The sequence below is a fragment of the Diorhabda sublineata genome, chromosome 3 (genome assembly GCF_026230105.1).
Source record: "Diorhabda sublineata isolate icDioSubl1.1 chromosome 3, icDioSubl1.1, whole genome shotgun sequence".
Classification (NCBI taxonomy): Eukaryota; Metazoa; Arthropoda; class Insecta; order Coleoptera; family Chrysomelidae; genus Diorhabda; species Diorhabda sublineata.
This window is the reverse complement of record NC_079476.1, coordinates 29,742,192-29,759,292: the sequence shown is the minus strand read 5'-3', so window position 1 is coordinate 29,759,292 and position 17,101 is coordinate 29,742,192. Positions and strand designations below refer to the sequence as shown.

General features: G+C 28.8%; 1 protein-coding gene across 2 annotated transcripts; it reads right to left on the bottom strand.

Annotated features, from left to right (window-relative positions):
- Positions 1 to 1,449: 1,449 nt before the first annotated feature.
- LOC130441210 (uncharacterized) lies at positions 1,450 to 15,399 on the bottom strand. Of its 2 annotated transcripts, none has more exons than XM_056774781.1 (13): positions 14,528 to 15,399; positions 14,290 to 14,476; positions 12,697 to 13,335; positions 10,742 to 10,989; positions 9,932 to 10,069; positions 9,285 to 9,406; positions 6,276 to 6,376; positions 4,001 to 4,195; positions 3,794 to 3,949; positions 3,461 to 3,651; positions 3,289 to 3,378; positions 2,749 to 2,861; positions 1,450 to 1,754 (listed from the first exon to the last, which is right to left on the bottom strand). In XM_056774781.1, exons 1-13 carry the CDS (start codon positions 14,630 to 14,632, stop codon positions 1,610 to 1,612), a joined length of 2,430 nt encoding a protein of 809 aa, XP_056630759.1. In that variant the 5' UTR covers positions 14,633 to 15,399; the 3' UTR covers positions 1,450 to 1,609. The 2 variants fall into 2 exon arrangements, with proteins under 2 accessions (XP_056630759.1, XP_056630760.1); XM_056774782.1 differs by having other exon boundaries at positions 3,500 to 3,651; positions 14,528 to 14,821.
- Positions 15,400 to 17,101: the final 1,702 nt, after the last annotated feature.

Genomic DNA, 17,101 nt, shown 5'->3' with positions numbered 1-17,101 from the left:
AAAATAGACATTATTTATGAGAAATCCTCTATAATATAGGTACAGATGTAGTTCAATTTGTTTAAAATATTTTATCATTGCCTGTTGAATGTATTAAGTTATTTGATCAAGTTTGGTGGTTCAGATAATCATGCATCCTGTAACTGATGACTGGTTAATCGAGTTTCCACTGGTTTTAATAAATAATTTTATAAAATTTTTGTTGATTTTTAAGAAATTTATTATCTCAAAATAAATTTTATGCTACAATAGCTTAAAGACATTTTTTTCTATATGTACTGTTTCAATGAAACATTTTATGTAATTACTTGGGTACAATTAGCGAATTGCAAAATTAATATGTACAAGGGTATTAGTAAATACTTACAATAAAAGCAAAATGGTTATTATTTCAAATCTAGCATCATATTCATCATCCAACATTCCATAAAATTATGAAACTTCTAATATTTTGACAAAAAAATTATGATTTAAAGCTAATATCAAAAACAAAAATTCAAATGCAAATTAATAAATCTGATTGGTAGCCTTTAACAGGTATCAACATAACAGAACATTAAAAAATAAATACTATCACTACAAACTTGAACATTCTAAACATTCAAATATTTATTAAAAAATTTATTGCCAAAATCATTTCTATCATTACTTTCATGCAATAAAAGAGAAAATAAACAAGAAATCATTTCAAACTACAGAAGATTTATACCAAACTGTTAAAATGTTAGTAAATGTGTTAGGAGTACCTCTTAACTTGGTAATTATAGGTAATTGATCAAGAAAAAAATTATATGCGAAACTAATTTAAAAGTAAAGAAAAAATTATCAATTCTAATAATTATAATGAATGAACTAATTGATATATGACATTGTAAATTACAATTTATAATATATAATTAAATTATATATTTAACCAAATAAATATTGCATGAGAGAATATTATTGATTAAGGTTTCAAGAAAATAAATATTCATTTGACAAACATGGACATAGAACCTGAAATAAACTCATAAAAGCGGCAGCGAACCATACTGCTGCTTTTCGGTTAGAGTTCCCGGTGATTCAGGACTATACTTTCCCAAAAAGAAGCACAAAAGTATTTTAATGGCAAAGAACCTTCCAGGAAAATGCTTCTACAAGAAATAGTCTCATGAGAAAAACCCGATAGAGAAGTACCCTGGCGGATTCCTATGGATCACTCTAAATAGTTACTCCAGAAAACTGAATAAAATAAGAATTATTATTAGTGAAAATGTGCTACTTTCTCACTATTTTTCTTATAGAACAATGCCGCTTTGAGAAGCAACTAATAAAAAATAAGAAAAAACTCAACTAGTTACACAATGTTCTGCTTTCACACGCCAACGTGGAAAATGTTTAGACTAGAAACTTGTAAGAATGAGGACATGACCTTCTCAGACACTTCCTCTGTACTTGGAAAGAGATCTATTGAGATTATAATGTAACGTTTATTCACTCTAAATATAAATATATCAACAAGTAAAAATGTTCACAATTTATTTAAATATACATTTTATTCAATTCTATTACTTTTTGGTCGTTTTAAAAATTAATAATAAAATACATCACAAATTGGCAGTAATTAGACTCAACCTAAATCTAAATTACACGTTTCTGAAACATGGATATCTATTGTTCTTCTCTCAGCATAACCCTCTTTCTCTAATGTTGATCCAATTACCATCCTTCCATTGAGATTCTTAAGCTCTACTTTTAAAGGGGCATTCGAGGACCTAGAATATATATAAAATTTTACAATACTGCCTATTTGTGGTTAAAAAAAGTGAAGTCAGTTAAAATCTTAAAAATATTTTATATCCATGCACAGGAAAATTTAATTTGCAGTCATTATCTGATTGTGGCAAATTTTTAATATCAATAGCAGCAACGATCGACTGATTTTTAATAGTGACATTCAAAATGCTGTTTCTTATTTCTCCTTTGTAAGTGATTTCTACACAGGAGATATTATTGCAAAAAACTAATAATGTATGAATTTTACAATAGAGTATAGCTTGAGCACTGTACTATGGAGACGTTGGTTCTCTAACAGTACATCATTATCACAATTCAAGATATATAATCTACAATTATGTTTTAAAAATGGATTAAAATTGCAACAAAGTATTATAGACAAAAAAGAAATTATGAAAAAATTGCATACTATTTTAATTATTCAATAATAATCCTGAAAGAATTTAATGCAGTTGAAGAACTCTTCAATCATAAGTATCTTGGTTTTCATTGAGATTATAAAGTAAAAGCAATGGGACATCAGCTTTTTACCCGAAGAATGCAAAATAATAAGAAATTGTGTAGATTTATTGAGCCCATTCAAAAAAACCACACGGGAAACAAGCAATTTTCAAGTTTTTCAATAATTGGAATCATTTAAATATAAATTGTGTTTCTTTATATATATATATATATATATATATATATATATATATATATATATATATATATATATATATATATATATATATATATATATAATACATATAGGACAGTCTCAACCAAAATGGGATCCAGTGTACACACAATAGGTGTAGATTTGAGAGAAACAAACAAGATTTTTCAAATTTTTTACTCTAGAATAGATGAAATTTTGTATCGTTATATACTCAATAGTTTTCATAGTTTTTTAATACTGTAACACAATTTTACGCTGTTTCGAACACAATCTATACAAAGTTATTCACAAATACTTTTCTTGTAGTTACTTACTTTGTTGTGGCAAGAAAGTTGTGCAAATACAAATTTTCATTGAAGAATTTTCTGACATCGTGAGCTGAGCTGTTTTTTGACATTTGGTAGTTATAAATGTAGAATTCAACGACCTAAAATGAGTAAATCATTATGGGATCATAAAAATTAAACTGGTATTAAAATCATTGAAAAATAATGTTGCAAGTAAGCATGACATTATATTTATAGGTAGTAAAATCGTTATTCTACATTGCTATTAATCAAGTTGGAACACTGTCACCATCTGAGAGAATATTGGAGACAATTAACCATAAAGTAATTTATAATTCCCTAAAAACAGTTCATTAAAAGCAAGATGGAATAGTGCAACACAACAAATAGGTTTTATTAGGGAAAGTTTTGAAGGCAGCTACACATAATGAAGTTTATAATTTCCATAAAAAATGTATAAAAGCAAGATCTACTGATCCCATAATAAGGAAATAATCACCTAGCTGCTAACAAGCTCGTAAGGAAAACAAAGGTTGAAGGATTGGTAAGAATGTGCTGAGTACTTACTTGGAAAGGTAGTTGTAGAAAATGTGGTTTTATTTTCCTTACTGCCTCAATGGAAGCTGTAATATTGTCGCCTGTGTCCACTATGAATAACTGAAATGATTATTTGAATAGAATACTAAATAAAAGTTTATTTATTTTAATAAAAAATATATAAATTATATACCATAAATACCTTTACTTCTGCTGCAATCCCAGTTTCATGTATTCTTACCTCTCGTACAATTGCACGTAACCATTTTTTGCATTTAACTATAACAATTTCTCCAATAGCCGGTGCTATCTTATAAGATTCATAAGTCTTAATAATTTGAGGAGAATTCATTTCTTTTAGCAACAAATTCATGTCATAGTCTAGAGAGTATTCTGAAATAAAAAGTTGTATTTATTATAAGAAAATTGGTTTTCACATTGAATTATTGAGTCAAAAATTTGATATACATTCTTTTAGACTTTTACCATATTTTTTATTCAACAAATCTTAGAAACCGTGTAACATATTACTTACTCCCTTTTTTATGAGGGTTGTTAATAATTTGTCCATAGAATCTACACGTATCAATATAACTTGTGATAAGAATCATGATTGTAGAATTAATTGGAGGTAATATCAACGAATACATAGCTTCAGAAAATATATTTTCTTTGTCTGTTGTAAAACCATCTACAAAAAAATTTATTATCAATCAAATTTTCAAATATATTCACTGTTTACCTTTTGGTAAGAAAAAATGTTCTAATTTACAGTGTTTTCCTTTATAACAAGTTCCATCGGGTTTTGTGAATCTACATATTCTAGCCTCATCTCTTGGATCATATCCTAGGACAGCTTCATTTATATTATCAGGTTCTACAGTGTCTATATCGTGTAGAAATCTGTCCAATTCAACATCATTTTCGTTATCTAGATCTAAAGAAAAATTTTTGTGAATACACATACTGGAAAACTTATCAAAGACCGCTAAAACACAATTAACGCTAACAGTTCTTAAGCTTAACAATTGGATATCGTCAGGTAATAGTGTATTTCTGAACACGGAAAGTATGTCGGTGTAGTTACAGTGTTTGAAGTCGAGGTAAAAAGGGCAATTTTGACCAGTTCCTGCACAACAATATTATCTATTATATAGATATAAGACGGTTACAGGGTTATACTATACGTTCAACACAGTGTGTGCACTGCAGCAAGTAAATGGATTTAGTCCTTTGTGATGCATCAATTTTTATAGAACTATGTTGATCATAAGGAGAAAATTTTCAATAGCTAATGTTGAATGTGTAAGAAAATAGCTTGCAAGCTCTTTTCATTTGTGTAAGTCAAATGAGAGAAGTTAACATTAGCTTTTTACATTTGAAAAATGTAATATTTGTTACTTGATCCAATCATTTCATATTTCATCTTTTGATATATAAATTGAAAGGTAATTCCAAATGAATACTTTCAACAAACATAAATACCAATATTAAATAGTACATTCATTACATATCAAATGAAATACTTCATAAAATTTCACAATCATTTATTAATATCAAAATAGAAAATTACTTTTCAAACATTATTAAAACATTCACATCAATACATGTTGTCAATATTAAATATCTTTGAATACATTTATAATTTCATATTAAATTACTAATTAACACATCTGGTAGTGGCCGATGAACTTAAAAGTAGTTTATTCAGTCACTATCTTGCTTTGTGATTAATATGAATACTTATAAAAAATACCATCACACGTCTTAACTACTATTCACATCCCCTGTAACAGGAAAAAAATCTTCCAGTACTAAGGTCACTTATATTTAAAAGATAAGAAAATTTGTTGTGATCAAACTAACACAATCTATGGGTGAAACTTTTAACTACTAGTTTCACATACGTCACAAAATAATGGGAAATTTCTCTTTTACTAATGGCGCTCAAAGTTGCTCATACTTAAGGTATTTTATCTCAAAATTAATGAAATTTCTAGACTTAGATGCAAAAATATAAATTAGGAAATTTTTTAATTGTAATGTTATATGTTACAATAAAAATATTGTATGGGCACTTCTTTTTTTATTACAAAGGAATTTAAAAAAATCGCTTTTCAACAGTGATATTATGATTCTTTACATATAATAACCTCAACGAAACGGTGCAAAAATGCTTTATTTCACGTAGAATTTATACAGGATGTACAAAGATGCCATAAAGACTTTAGAATCTCAGTTATTATTGAACGGCTTTTTATCAGACAAACGCCATTGTGATGAGTAGAGTTTATTCAGGATGTACAAAGATGCCTTAGAACGTATTTTTGGTCAGATTGGGAGAAACGCCATTGTTTAAGATAATATTAATAAAACTTGTCAAAATTTTATACTGTTTTCAAATCACTAAAACTGTTGAAACATTTGTTTAGTTAATAATTTCCATCGTAGATGCATTTTATCTGTGGAGTAACTTAATCTCCACAAGTAGAATTCTGATTTACAGCAGTGTGCCACAAAAAGTATGAAGATACCAAAAACTATTACACAAACGCTTTAATGAAAACATAGAATCTACTCTCAAGATATGACGTTATGAACCATCTTTAATTTAACAGGAAAAATAGTCTCTACGTGGATACTACAAAAAAAAAGTCTAGTTTTTGTGTGAAAAATGTAATATTCCGTTACACCCAATAATATATAACAATATAATTGTAATTTTTTATTACAATATATTTTTTTACTTATTTTACTACTATCCTTTTAAAAGAACATGTCATATATAGACAGCTAATAAAAAAAATTATATTTTTTACGTTAAAATAAAGTAAAACCACCAACTGTCTTTAAAAAAAATAGGTAAATTAAAAAAGTGGGTAATGGGTAATTTGTGGGTTAATAACATTTTTTGGATAAACAAAGTGTATCAGTAATTTATATTAATTTTCGTAAAATAATATTTGAAAGTAAATATTCTTACAAAGTTATAGGAAACATTTTGAAATACTACTTACAACCTTCTACTATCTGAACAGCATAGTTGCCATCCATCAGCAACTGTCCTATGGTATCTTCAATATCTTCACATGAAAAATCAATAGCTACTGAATTATTGCTGAAAAATATATTCACACTGTAATGAATGTATTGGTCATTTATTGAAATTGATAAATAATCAAGAGCATTTATACGAAAAAAATATATAGGGAGAGGTGTTAGTACTATCCCTTCTAAGGTATCCAAATCTTGTGTTGAAATAGGAAGGTTTTTTTAGAGTAGATGCTTTGGCTTCCTTCCAGAATCTCCAGCTGCCCTCTGCCATACCTATTGTTTGACAGGTAGTAACCTGTAAGAAAGGCGATCACCAATTTAATGTCGTTTCTGTCGTCTCGAAAAGTTCCTTAAGCTTCCTAGTTGATATAGTTATAAATCTAACCCCTAGTTGGATCAGATCCGCCTCAACGTCCTCCAACCAGCGATTGCGCGGTCCTTCTCTCATTCGCCGTCCTCTAAGAACTCCATACATGGCTCTGCGCGGGTATCAATCAGAAGGCATCCTCTCCCCGAGTCCAAGCCACCTAAGACGCGCCGCCCGGATGAACGCCACCAAATTCGCCCCGCAGCAACTTTTGCCTTGATCTCTGTTATCACGCCGTTATCTTTAGTTATCAAGGCCCCAATTGGTGGCAGACAGGACAGCGATTTTCTCTGACTTGGAACGTGGTTTGGGAGGTTGGAGTTCTCCTTGAGACGTACATGGTTTTCTGTTCATTGATTTTGAGTCCTCTAGCTCGCTCGAACTCCTCAACCGCTCCTGAAAGTCGAAGCGGTTCGTGTCCTATGTCAAGATCATCTGTCATTTTTAGAATTATTTTATTAAAATGTTTGTATATATAACTGATAAATATCACTTTTATTCCTAAGCAATTGCAACATAATAAAAAGTAACAAAGTGTTGAAACAAGTAATCAAATAAATGCATTTAATTAATTCAATTAAATAAATGCTTATAATGTTGTCCATCGACACAATTTTCTTTTTATGCTTTTCCTTAAGTTCCTCAATATTTCCCGTGAAATATGATTTTAAAAACCTTAGCTTTTAAAGTATACGTACAAAAAGGAATCTACTTCTATTTGGAAATACAGTAATGAGTTACTTAAGAATAGGCCATGCAAAGTGGAAAAGAGCACGGTGTTGTTAATACCAGGTGTCTATATTAGCATGTACAGGATTAGAAGAAAACTTAGACAATTGAAGTACTAATTCTTTTTGTAAGAATTTCTTATACCGTACATAGTTGAGTTTTATCAAAGAATATGAGTTCTATCATTTGATTTAAAATCCATACTCATTTACTATTTCTGGGCGTTTAGTATGTTTAGAGTTAATGACATTCTTGATATTATAGTCCTACCTAGTATGAAATTTCGGATGGTGATGAGGAAAATAAAAATGTAATAAAAATTTTGACATTAAAAAGTAAAACAATAATAAGACACTTTTATTTTGAGTCATCAACACTCAACATCAATCAAAATTTAATTAATATTATTGATAGAGAGCATGGTATAAAACCTTGTTCAAGCAGATTTGCGACTGCCGATAGAGAAAGAAAGAACATTGGTATACCAGTCTCTATATCTCTCTGCTCTATTCCAACTGAGTATTTAATATAAACACTATACATAAAACACCAATCAGAATAGAGTAGTGAGAGGTAAGCTGATGCTCTTTCTTTTTTTCCACATAGAACAAATCTCCCTATCCCACTCTCTATCTTTAATATTAACTCTATATGTGTACCGACGGCCCTTCTTCATCCTTTGTAAATTCTTGTCCGTCTAATATCGACAATTTCATTGATTTACCTCACTATTTAACATAAACTTGGATTCATGAGAAAATAAGATATTTTATAATAGATTGTTGTTCATGTCAAATTTTTCAGAAAACTGCAGTCTTGAACCATGCCATTCGGCTTGTTACGTTTTTCTTCAAACATTTTGAATATTCATTTGTGCATGTATTGTAACACAGTAGTCACTTTTGATTCATTTATTCTAACGTTAGAGTTTTTGAAGAAAATAATTTGCTATCGACCTGCCACTTCATTCAAAAAATTCAATAAAACCTCAGAATGTATTTGAATGCTTCTTCTACACCTTAAATTAAAGTGAATTTTAGTAAATTTGTAGTGATTTCATTCTTTATAGTCGCTGTTGAGTTTGTTTGCTTTTTTATTGTGCTTACAAAAATTCCAGTTATCTTAATAGATTTCCTTTTGTTTTAAGCAAATTTTGTATAATACTTTTGATATAAATTCGTATTTCTATTTATTTGGGGAACTGAACGAACAGAATAGATTTCTGTTTGGTTACATTTTAAAAAATATAATTTCAATTTTCTTAAATGTAGAGCTAGAGCTCCTTTTATTCAAATTTGTCCTTTCTACTTTCTACTACTTCTTCAGTAATTTCCATCTGTGTTCCCGTTTCCTTCCTCATTTTATTTTTTTCCCAAAGTTCTACAGCTGCCGGATTGAAGGCTGCCTAATCTTTAATATATAAATAAATCTGAGTTGTTTCTAATTTATAACTATTTTTATTATTTGTGCACTTTTGGATAATTTGTTATTTTTTTCAATAAATTTATTTGTTGCTGAAACTTTTTTTATTGTTCTCAGCAATAAATATTAATTTGGATAATCGTGTCCGGGGATAGTTTTAGTTTGTTTAGTTTTTATTATTAATTGAATTTATAAGGTTTTTACAGCTTTTCCACCTTTTTTATTCACTTTTAACGCCGTTCGTTATAAAACTGGTGGCGTCCAATTTAATATCAATTGTCCACCTCATCTGACTACCAGTTATTTAAAAACCTTAATCGAGGCTGAAGACCATTTCCCGAGGAAGAGTCTCCTGTCGGGAAAGTTAAGGTTATAGTCGTTTTTCAGCACCATCTTCCACTTAATCATTTGATTTACATATAAATAAATATAAACTTTTAAGCACAAAACTCACCTTTCCCTGGAGGCATACACTATTGTAAAACAAATGCCTTCACAAAAACTGTTCATAGCTTCAATGGATGTTATAGGCCAAGATGTTAACTTATGTAAACGTGTTGAACCGGGAGGATATAGCTAGAATTATAAGCATCAATATTACTGAATATCAAATATTCATGTTTATTTATAACTTTTAGCATATTAACAAAATAAAACTTGATATCTTTTATCAACGTGAACACTACTGAACACACTGTTTACACCAACACTCACAATTACAATGTCTGACGCGCGTTTCGATAACCAAGTTATCGTTTTCGGAGACTGAAGGTAAACTGTAAGCAACGTAAACAGTTTACCTTCAAGCTCTGAAGAATATAACTTGGTTATCGAAACGCGTGTCGGACAGTGTAATTGCGAGTGTTGGTGTAGTGGTAGTGTAAACAATGTGTTTAGTAAGAATGTCACCAATGGTTCCACAAATTCCAACTTAACGTGAATACTAAATAGATAAATTTTGATAGTAGCATTGTTGCTACAAGAGTTCTATCTTCATTGTTTTATATATATTATGTAAATAGAAGAAAACTAAATGTTAATTTATGATTTGAAGAAATATTTGAGTACAATTCAATCAACAATAAGTATGGAAATCCTTACCAAAGGAAAATGACACCAAATGGCTAGCATAGGAACAGAGCTCAATTCTTCAGTTAGATTAAGTAAATTTTTGTAAGACACCAATTCCTTGTTTCCATAATCTACTAAACGTACCAAAACATCTTCATTTTCTTCAATCTACAATTTTTTAATATTTTATATAAAACATATTATGTACATAAAAGCTGAGAGAGCATAAGCTATTAAATAAAAAGTCATTTACAAATCAAATCCAATTTACTAAAATATTGATTACACACTGATATATACAGCTCGGTATATAAACGACATAAAGTTTGCTAGAACACTAAATTGGCAAAATTTGCACCAGAAACCTAATTATTCTTTGAAAGCTTTATAGGTAGACAGTTTTGCACGGGGCCATTCTTATATTTTGTTACCCATCATTATGTCACGCAAAATAGGTTCTGGTATAGAAAATTGTTCTTTTTTTTTTGAAACCGCACGAGGTTCCACCCCTACGGATGGATGAGGAGCCCATATAACTGGCAATAAAAAGTTTGCTACAAATGGCTTAAAATTAATAATAATACAATACAATAATTGTATTGACTTACTGGGTGAATGATTACAGCTCATAAATCGGATTTTTGAATAAAATATTTACTACAAATTCATTTTAATTTGAATGCAAGCTAAGTACAGATGTGTTGAATTATATTTCAAGTAGACAGCTGCTTTTTTCTTTTCAAATAAGAACAGGTTAGTAACTTCATATGTGTTAGTTCAACTTTAAAATCTAAATAAGAATATTAGCAAGTTATAAATTTATGTTTGCATATTACTCACTTTTAAAATTTCAACACGATACCAAGATTCATTTTCGATAAGTGCAAAACAAAACCTTCCAACTTTATCTAGAGCTTCTTGTTTTGAAGCATAATTGACTGTCTCAACTTGCTGACAATAATTATTTACATCTGTGGCAATTTTCTCTACTGACATTATATCAACATGTATATAAAACTCATCCGGTGATTCTATGTGACTAACAATACAATATTCACCAACTTTAGGTGTTTCTTTAAATTTGATTTCTGTAAAAATAGAATTGTTGAGAAATTCATATAGGCCTTTCAATAACATTTTATTCTAAGCCTATGTCAGATCCAATCTATCGCAGTAAAATTGTTTTTTAAGAAAATTCGAAATATAATTTTTTTTTAGTTTACTATTATCTCAAAAGATACTGAGTATCCACCATTCTAGCTATGGAAATAGTTTAACATGTCACAACTCAACTTTTCTCCTTAATTTATTCTAGAGTAAACTAAAAAAATTATATATTATTGATAATTTTCAATTCATAAGTTTCAAACTAAACCATTGAATACTGCAGTTGTTGGTTAAAGAAAATTATGTTCAAAATGAAAACCCAAACTATTGTATATGGTGGGTTATAACTACCACTATTGCAGTAATCCAATCGAGTCAGTGAACAGATCTCTATCTAGTTTTTCTAAAGGAAATACTCAGTTCTAATATTTTGTCTATACAGATTATTTGCTTATCAAGATATTCACAAGTATGATTATAATTCAACCAAAAAGCAAAATATATGGCAATACAGTTTCACAGATGCTAAAATGTTAACTGCAAATTGAAATATTTGCTTCAGCTAAAAACAAACAATTCATTTTTTACAACAATTCAAATAAAGAGGTTTTCCTTTACTAAAAACCATTTTTGATTCAATAAGTTGTAATTAATACAAAAACAAATTGATTGCCTTAATCATATTCCATAAAAAGAGCAGAATAAGAAGCACTATAACAATAAGGTAATAGGAATTTTTTTTACGGGACATAATAATAATTTAACCAATTTAATCACAATCTACTATTGTAAGTTTCAATAGAAACTCGCGATAAAATATAATAAATTTGACTTTTCCACTAGATTATTGCTACACTTGACCAGAGTGTAGTGGGAATATGTGTGTGTTAATATTATGTCTTTAAATTTGTATTTTGTTGATTCATTTTAAAGTTAAAAGCTGAGAGATGGCAATTCTAAAAAAATGTACACAGAAAAAGAAAAAATACTTTGAAATATAAATCACTAAAGAACCATTTCCAAAAAGAAATTTCTAACATATGGTATTTTGTTAATGTATGATCCAAAATCGAAATATTTCAAAAATCCTTGTTTACTACACAGTTTCAGTATATAATATATGCCCTGTTAAAAATTATTTGGAAAATAAGTTTGATGATACAATTATTTTTTCACATGTGTGACATAGACTACCAGATTTATTCTTAAATAATTTCTTTTTTTAAAACAAAATGTTGATGGATATAGATTGATACAGATACAAATAAATAAATAATCAAACTTGATAGACTTACACTTGAAAGATATGAGATTATCTATATATACCAGATACTGTTTAGTTCATTTCTTTGATCCCTTGTTACCAAAGATTTTGTTCACTATTGTTTCCCAATTATATTTTCAATTTTCATAATTATCAAGTTATATGAAATGTGTAGAAAATAAAAACAAAAAATAATAATTAGAGCGACACAATCTCATGTATAAGAAACTGTTGATAAGTAATTAAAAATATGTTATGTTTTACAATGTACTTCAGTTCTTTAGATTTTTGTGTTTCTCATAAGTAAATGTATTCAAAATTCAGTGTAAACACGAAAATTTATACCTATATGAGGTAACTCGATTCAAAACAAATTTTCTTAGAAGTAATGATACATTAAATAAGTATTTCAAAGTACATTTACCATATTTAACATTCTTCTGTTTCTTACTATCTTTTATGACATTTTCTTGAGCACGTAGAATGAAATTATGTATTGTTGTCCCTGTTCCTGATGGTTTTAAAGTGAAATCTTCCGATAAATCAAAAAGTCCAGGATTTTCATCTACTTTTGATTTAAAATTATTCAATTTATCTAAAGCTGTGTAATTATGCAAGTATTTGGACTCATTTTCAATACTTGTATCTATCTTATTATCTATAACGGAACGTGATGAAATTGAATCAGTCAATTGTTCTTTATTTTCTATATGTTCTATCAGCTCATGTTCACTATCTACCTCCTTCAACTGTTTGTATTCAGCATTGGAGTCTTTTTCTGGAACTTCAAAATCTCTTTGAAGACATTGATTTGTATGTGAAAATGAGCTACCAGGCATTGGAGTACTTGTGGTTGTAACAGTCTGGAAGCCAGTGGAAGCTTTTTCATAGTAGTCTTTTATATCTGACAGATTTTGTTTATTTAAAAATGTTTGCCTAAAATCATATGAAGATTGTTTCAAGTTTTGTTTTTCATAATTTTTATCTTCTTGTTCAGTTTCGTAAGTTTCAGCTAGTTCTTGGCCAAAAGATAAAAGTTCTGTTGGAGTTTTTTTACTAGAATCTGAAACAATTATTCATTATATACAATTTATTTATATATAATAATATAATAAATATAATATAATCTTGAATTCAATAAAATGTAAATCTAAAGGCAAACATTGTTGCTTTTTTGCAGTAATTAGTTTTTTATCTATCTCTTTTACTTCATACTAGAATTAGATTTTAATAACACATCAGTTTAATATGTAGTATAGGTAATATGTCATATTGGAAAATATTTTGTTATAAATAGAAATATAAATGTAAAGTTGATAACAACTAACTTCAGATCCCAGTGAATTTCAATAAAAAAACTGCTTTGAGTAGGTACCATACTTATCTTTTCATTGGAATAGAAATCAATCAGATTTCTATTCAAATCAAGATTATTTGTGAAACAAAATATGGTAGCATATTCATGAAAATAAATAAGAAATAATTTACAATAATAAATTTGAAAAAATAAAAGTAAATTTAAACATCTCATTATAATTAGAGCTCAAATAATCTTTCATCTAAAAATATCCAAATCTATCAGGTACATTCTCATATCCCTCAGCAAAGTTGGATTATTATTTCACTTAGTTAGCAGCTTTTACAAAGCCTTGACAATAAATATTTTGTTTAAAATAATTCCAAAAAAAATAATAATTTGGGTATAAAAATGGAAAGCCACTTAATCACACTACATAAAGCAATTATTCATTATTAAAAATATTTTCCAAATTACTTTTAAACTCACATTTATTGTAAGTTGCTCAAACCTTCAAAATTCACTGAAGCAAATATTGCTTCCATTCTTTTAGATTTCAAAGTATAAATAAAATTAAATTGTGCTTTATGCCTGAAATTGGCAAGGTGATATGATATAGTCTATTGGCTCAGAGATTAACAAAATACCTACATCTATCTTCTAATTGAAATTATTGCTTAATCATTAAAATTAAATCTTTTTGATTACTTCATACATTACCTAGATCATTATTTACAGTTGAAACATCTAGCGTCTTAACAATGTTTTCTTCTAATAGTACATCTAAAATTGAATTTATTTCACAAAATTGTTGATAAACTTGTAGAATGTATCTTTGAACATGAGAAACATGCCTGTGTTTAAGATTTTCCCTATTTCCTTTCAAATGATTAACTTTAGCAAATACCTGAAAATGACAATTTTATATGGTTTTACATAGTCTTTTGAATTATTTTACCTGATTAAGAATCTGATTTAGATTTTCCTCTATACTTAGTTTTTCATCTGCTATAAAATCTACTGTGTACAAAATTTTACTTAACTTTGATTTCAATCTATCCATATTAGAAATTGAAGTGTTGTTTTCACATACAGCTTTTTATCATTAAATTGAAATAATTCTAGCAAATAAAAAACCTTTATATTTCTGTAAAAGTCCTAAAATATAAGGAAAAACAAAACTACTCCACCAAATTCAATAGACACACGTATAATCGTAAACTTCGATTAATGAGAATTTACTAATCGATTTTCGTTGATTGGTGAATTCCGAAATATGATAAACAGTAGAAATGACGTTATAAATCGACTCCATACTGGGAACGTTCAATATAACAAACATCGTAATATATAAAGGTTTGTTCAAGTAAACGCTTGATATCATAGATGACGCTGTTGAATATCAATTAAAACAGTTTAAGTTGGTACAACTGCATTGACATTCTTGTCAATATCAATTTTATTAGTTTTATTTGTGTCACCACAATATAAGTATATTCCTATGCTGTGTCGTCACCCAACATAGGTTCCCATAAGAAAATACTGACGGCACGCATCCCACAGTCGATTTCCTTCAACAACTCTAGCAAGATCGCCTATGTTCTCAAGAGCAATAATATAAAAGGCGAGTTTAAGAATACTTGCTTTCGGTTGAGTAACATATATTTCTATTGTAATTATCTTAAGAGGGGCCGCTCACTGGCAATTTTCTTTAAACAACTTTTTAATCACAAAAATAGAACACGTTATTTAATGAGACCCCGCACACAGGCGATTATTTAGTGCGGCAACTAATTAATCTCTACAGGTTCTATTAAGAGATTAACAACTGAGTACTTCAATGTTGGTAGTCCAACGAATACCACAAGTCGGGCAGGGGGAAATTCAAATTCCTCCACATCAGTCAGTCCAAATTTCTCCTCCTTGTTATAATAATTATACAGATCAATCGGCATATTCTGCGGCTCAGCTCTTTCCCAAAAGAAAGTTTTAATTTAAATCAAGTATGGGTTAACAATGAAGATTCTGAGCAATCGTTTATTTTCACTTTGTAGTTGAGTTATGCGTATTTAATCATTTTTTTATATATGTATTATGTGAAAATACGAGATCTTCATCAAGAAACTCAAAATAATATAAATTACTCAAATTCACATTCATTTTAGCAATCTATGCAACCCAGATAATTTTTTGCTTTGGAAGAATTATGTAACACAAAATTGAAAAAAAAATATGATAATTTCGAGGAACAATATGATATGATTAGGTTAGATTGAAAATAATGAATTGCAAGAGCACGTATTTGATAGTAAAAATGTTGCTGGCCCAAACAGACATTTTCAAGAAACGCCTCATAACATAAAACGACCTTAATATCAAATATTCCATTTAGCAGCAGATGCAAGTGAATTGGCTTATGTTATTTTACCTGAATATAATATAAAAATTTTATTTTACTTGATTGTGGTTCGACGAAGTGGTTTATTGACTCAGAAATAACTAATGAATTTTTTTCTAATTTGATTAAGCATTTGTTGTGTCCACAGTGTTTCAAAAATCAGCACATAAATATATAATTGCCAGAAATAAAAACTTCATAATGTTCTCAGAGGATTGATTCAACTAGATAGTTTGAAATCCTTACAAGCCACTATTTGAAAAAAGCATAAGGTGTAGATTTTTCTTCTTCCATACCCCATTCTGGCACTGTGCAGTAACTGACACTATATTAAATAAATTTAGAAGTAGGTTTTCTATATCAATGTCCATGTCATTGATAGTTTGCTCTCGAATTTCACTTTCCGAATATGCTCTAGACTTGCTAACATCCAAGTCGTCTTCACTGTTCCAAAAATTCACTGCAATTTCCTATAGTTCACGTTCAGATAATGGCTTCTTATTGTCCACTTGTCCCTGTAACAAACGCTATGTTGCAGACCTGATACAACCAAAAAAATTATCAATCCAGGAATAAATCTAATATAACACGTTTATTTTACTTACCATCTAATTAAAACAATAACTAAGAAAAAACAACAAAAACCGAAGGAGGTTTCACATTCTTGTGCACATACATGTTCGCCAACAACAAAGTAATCAATTTTACACGCCAACATAAGTCATGCCCGAATAATATTCTTATGGTGTCGCAGGTTGTATCAAACCTGCTACAGAGCGCATAAACGAGTTTATGTTGGTCAGACTCAAATTAGGTTATATAAAAGAATGGTGTATCAGATTTGCTACAATGCGCACTATAGGGTTAAAAAATCTACTTCGAAGTATCAAATTTATTATTCATGTTAAAGAACCGTTAACAATAAAATATAATCACTCGACACTCCACAAAAAACAACAGGTTATGGGCCCAGAAAGCACTGTTTGATGCCGAGGAATTGTTGAAAAAGTGTATTTGTTATTGAAACCTGTGAAAGTGAATAAAACCTCAAATTGTCTTCCAAAGAAGTATTCAAAAAATTTAGAGTGATTCAATTTGATGAAAAAGCATACGACCATTGGAAATTTCGTATGG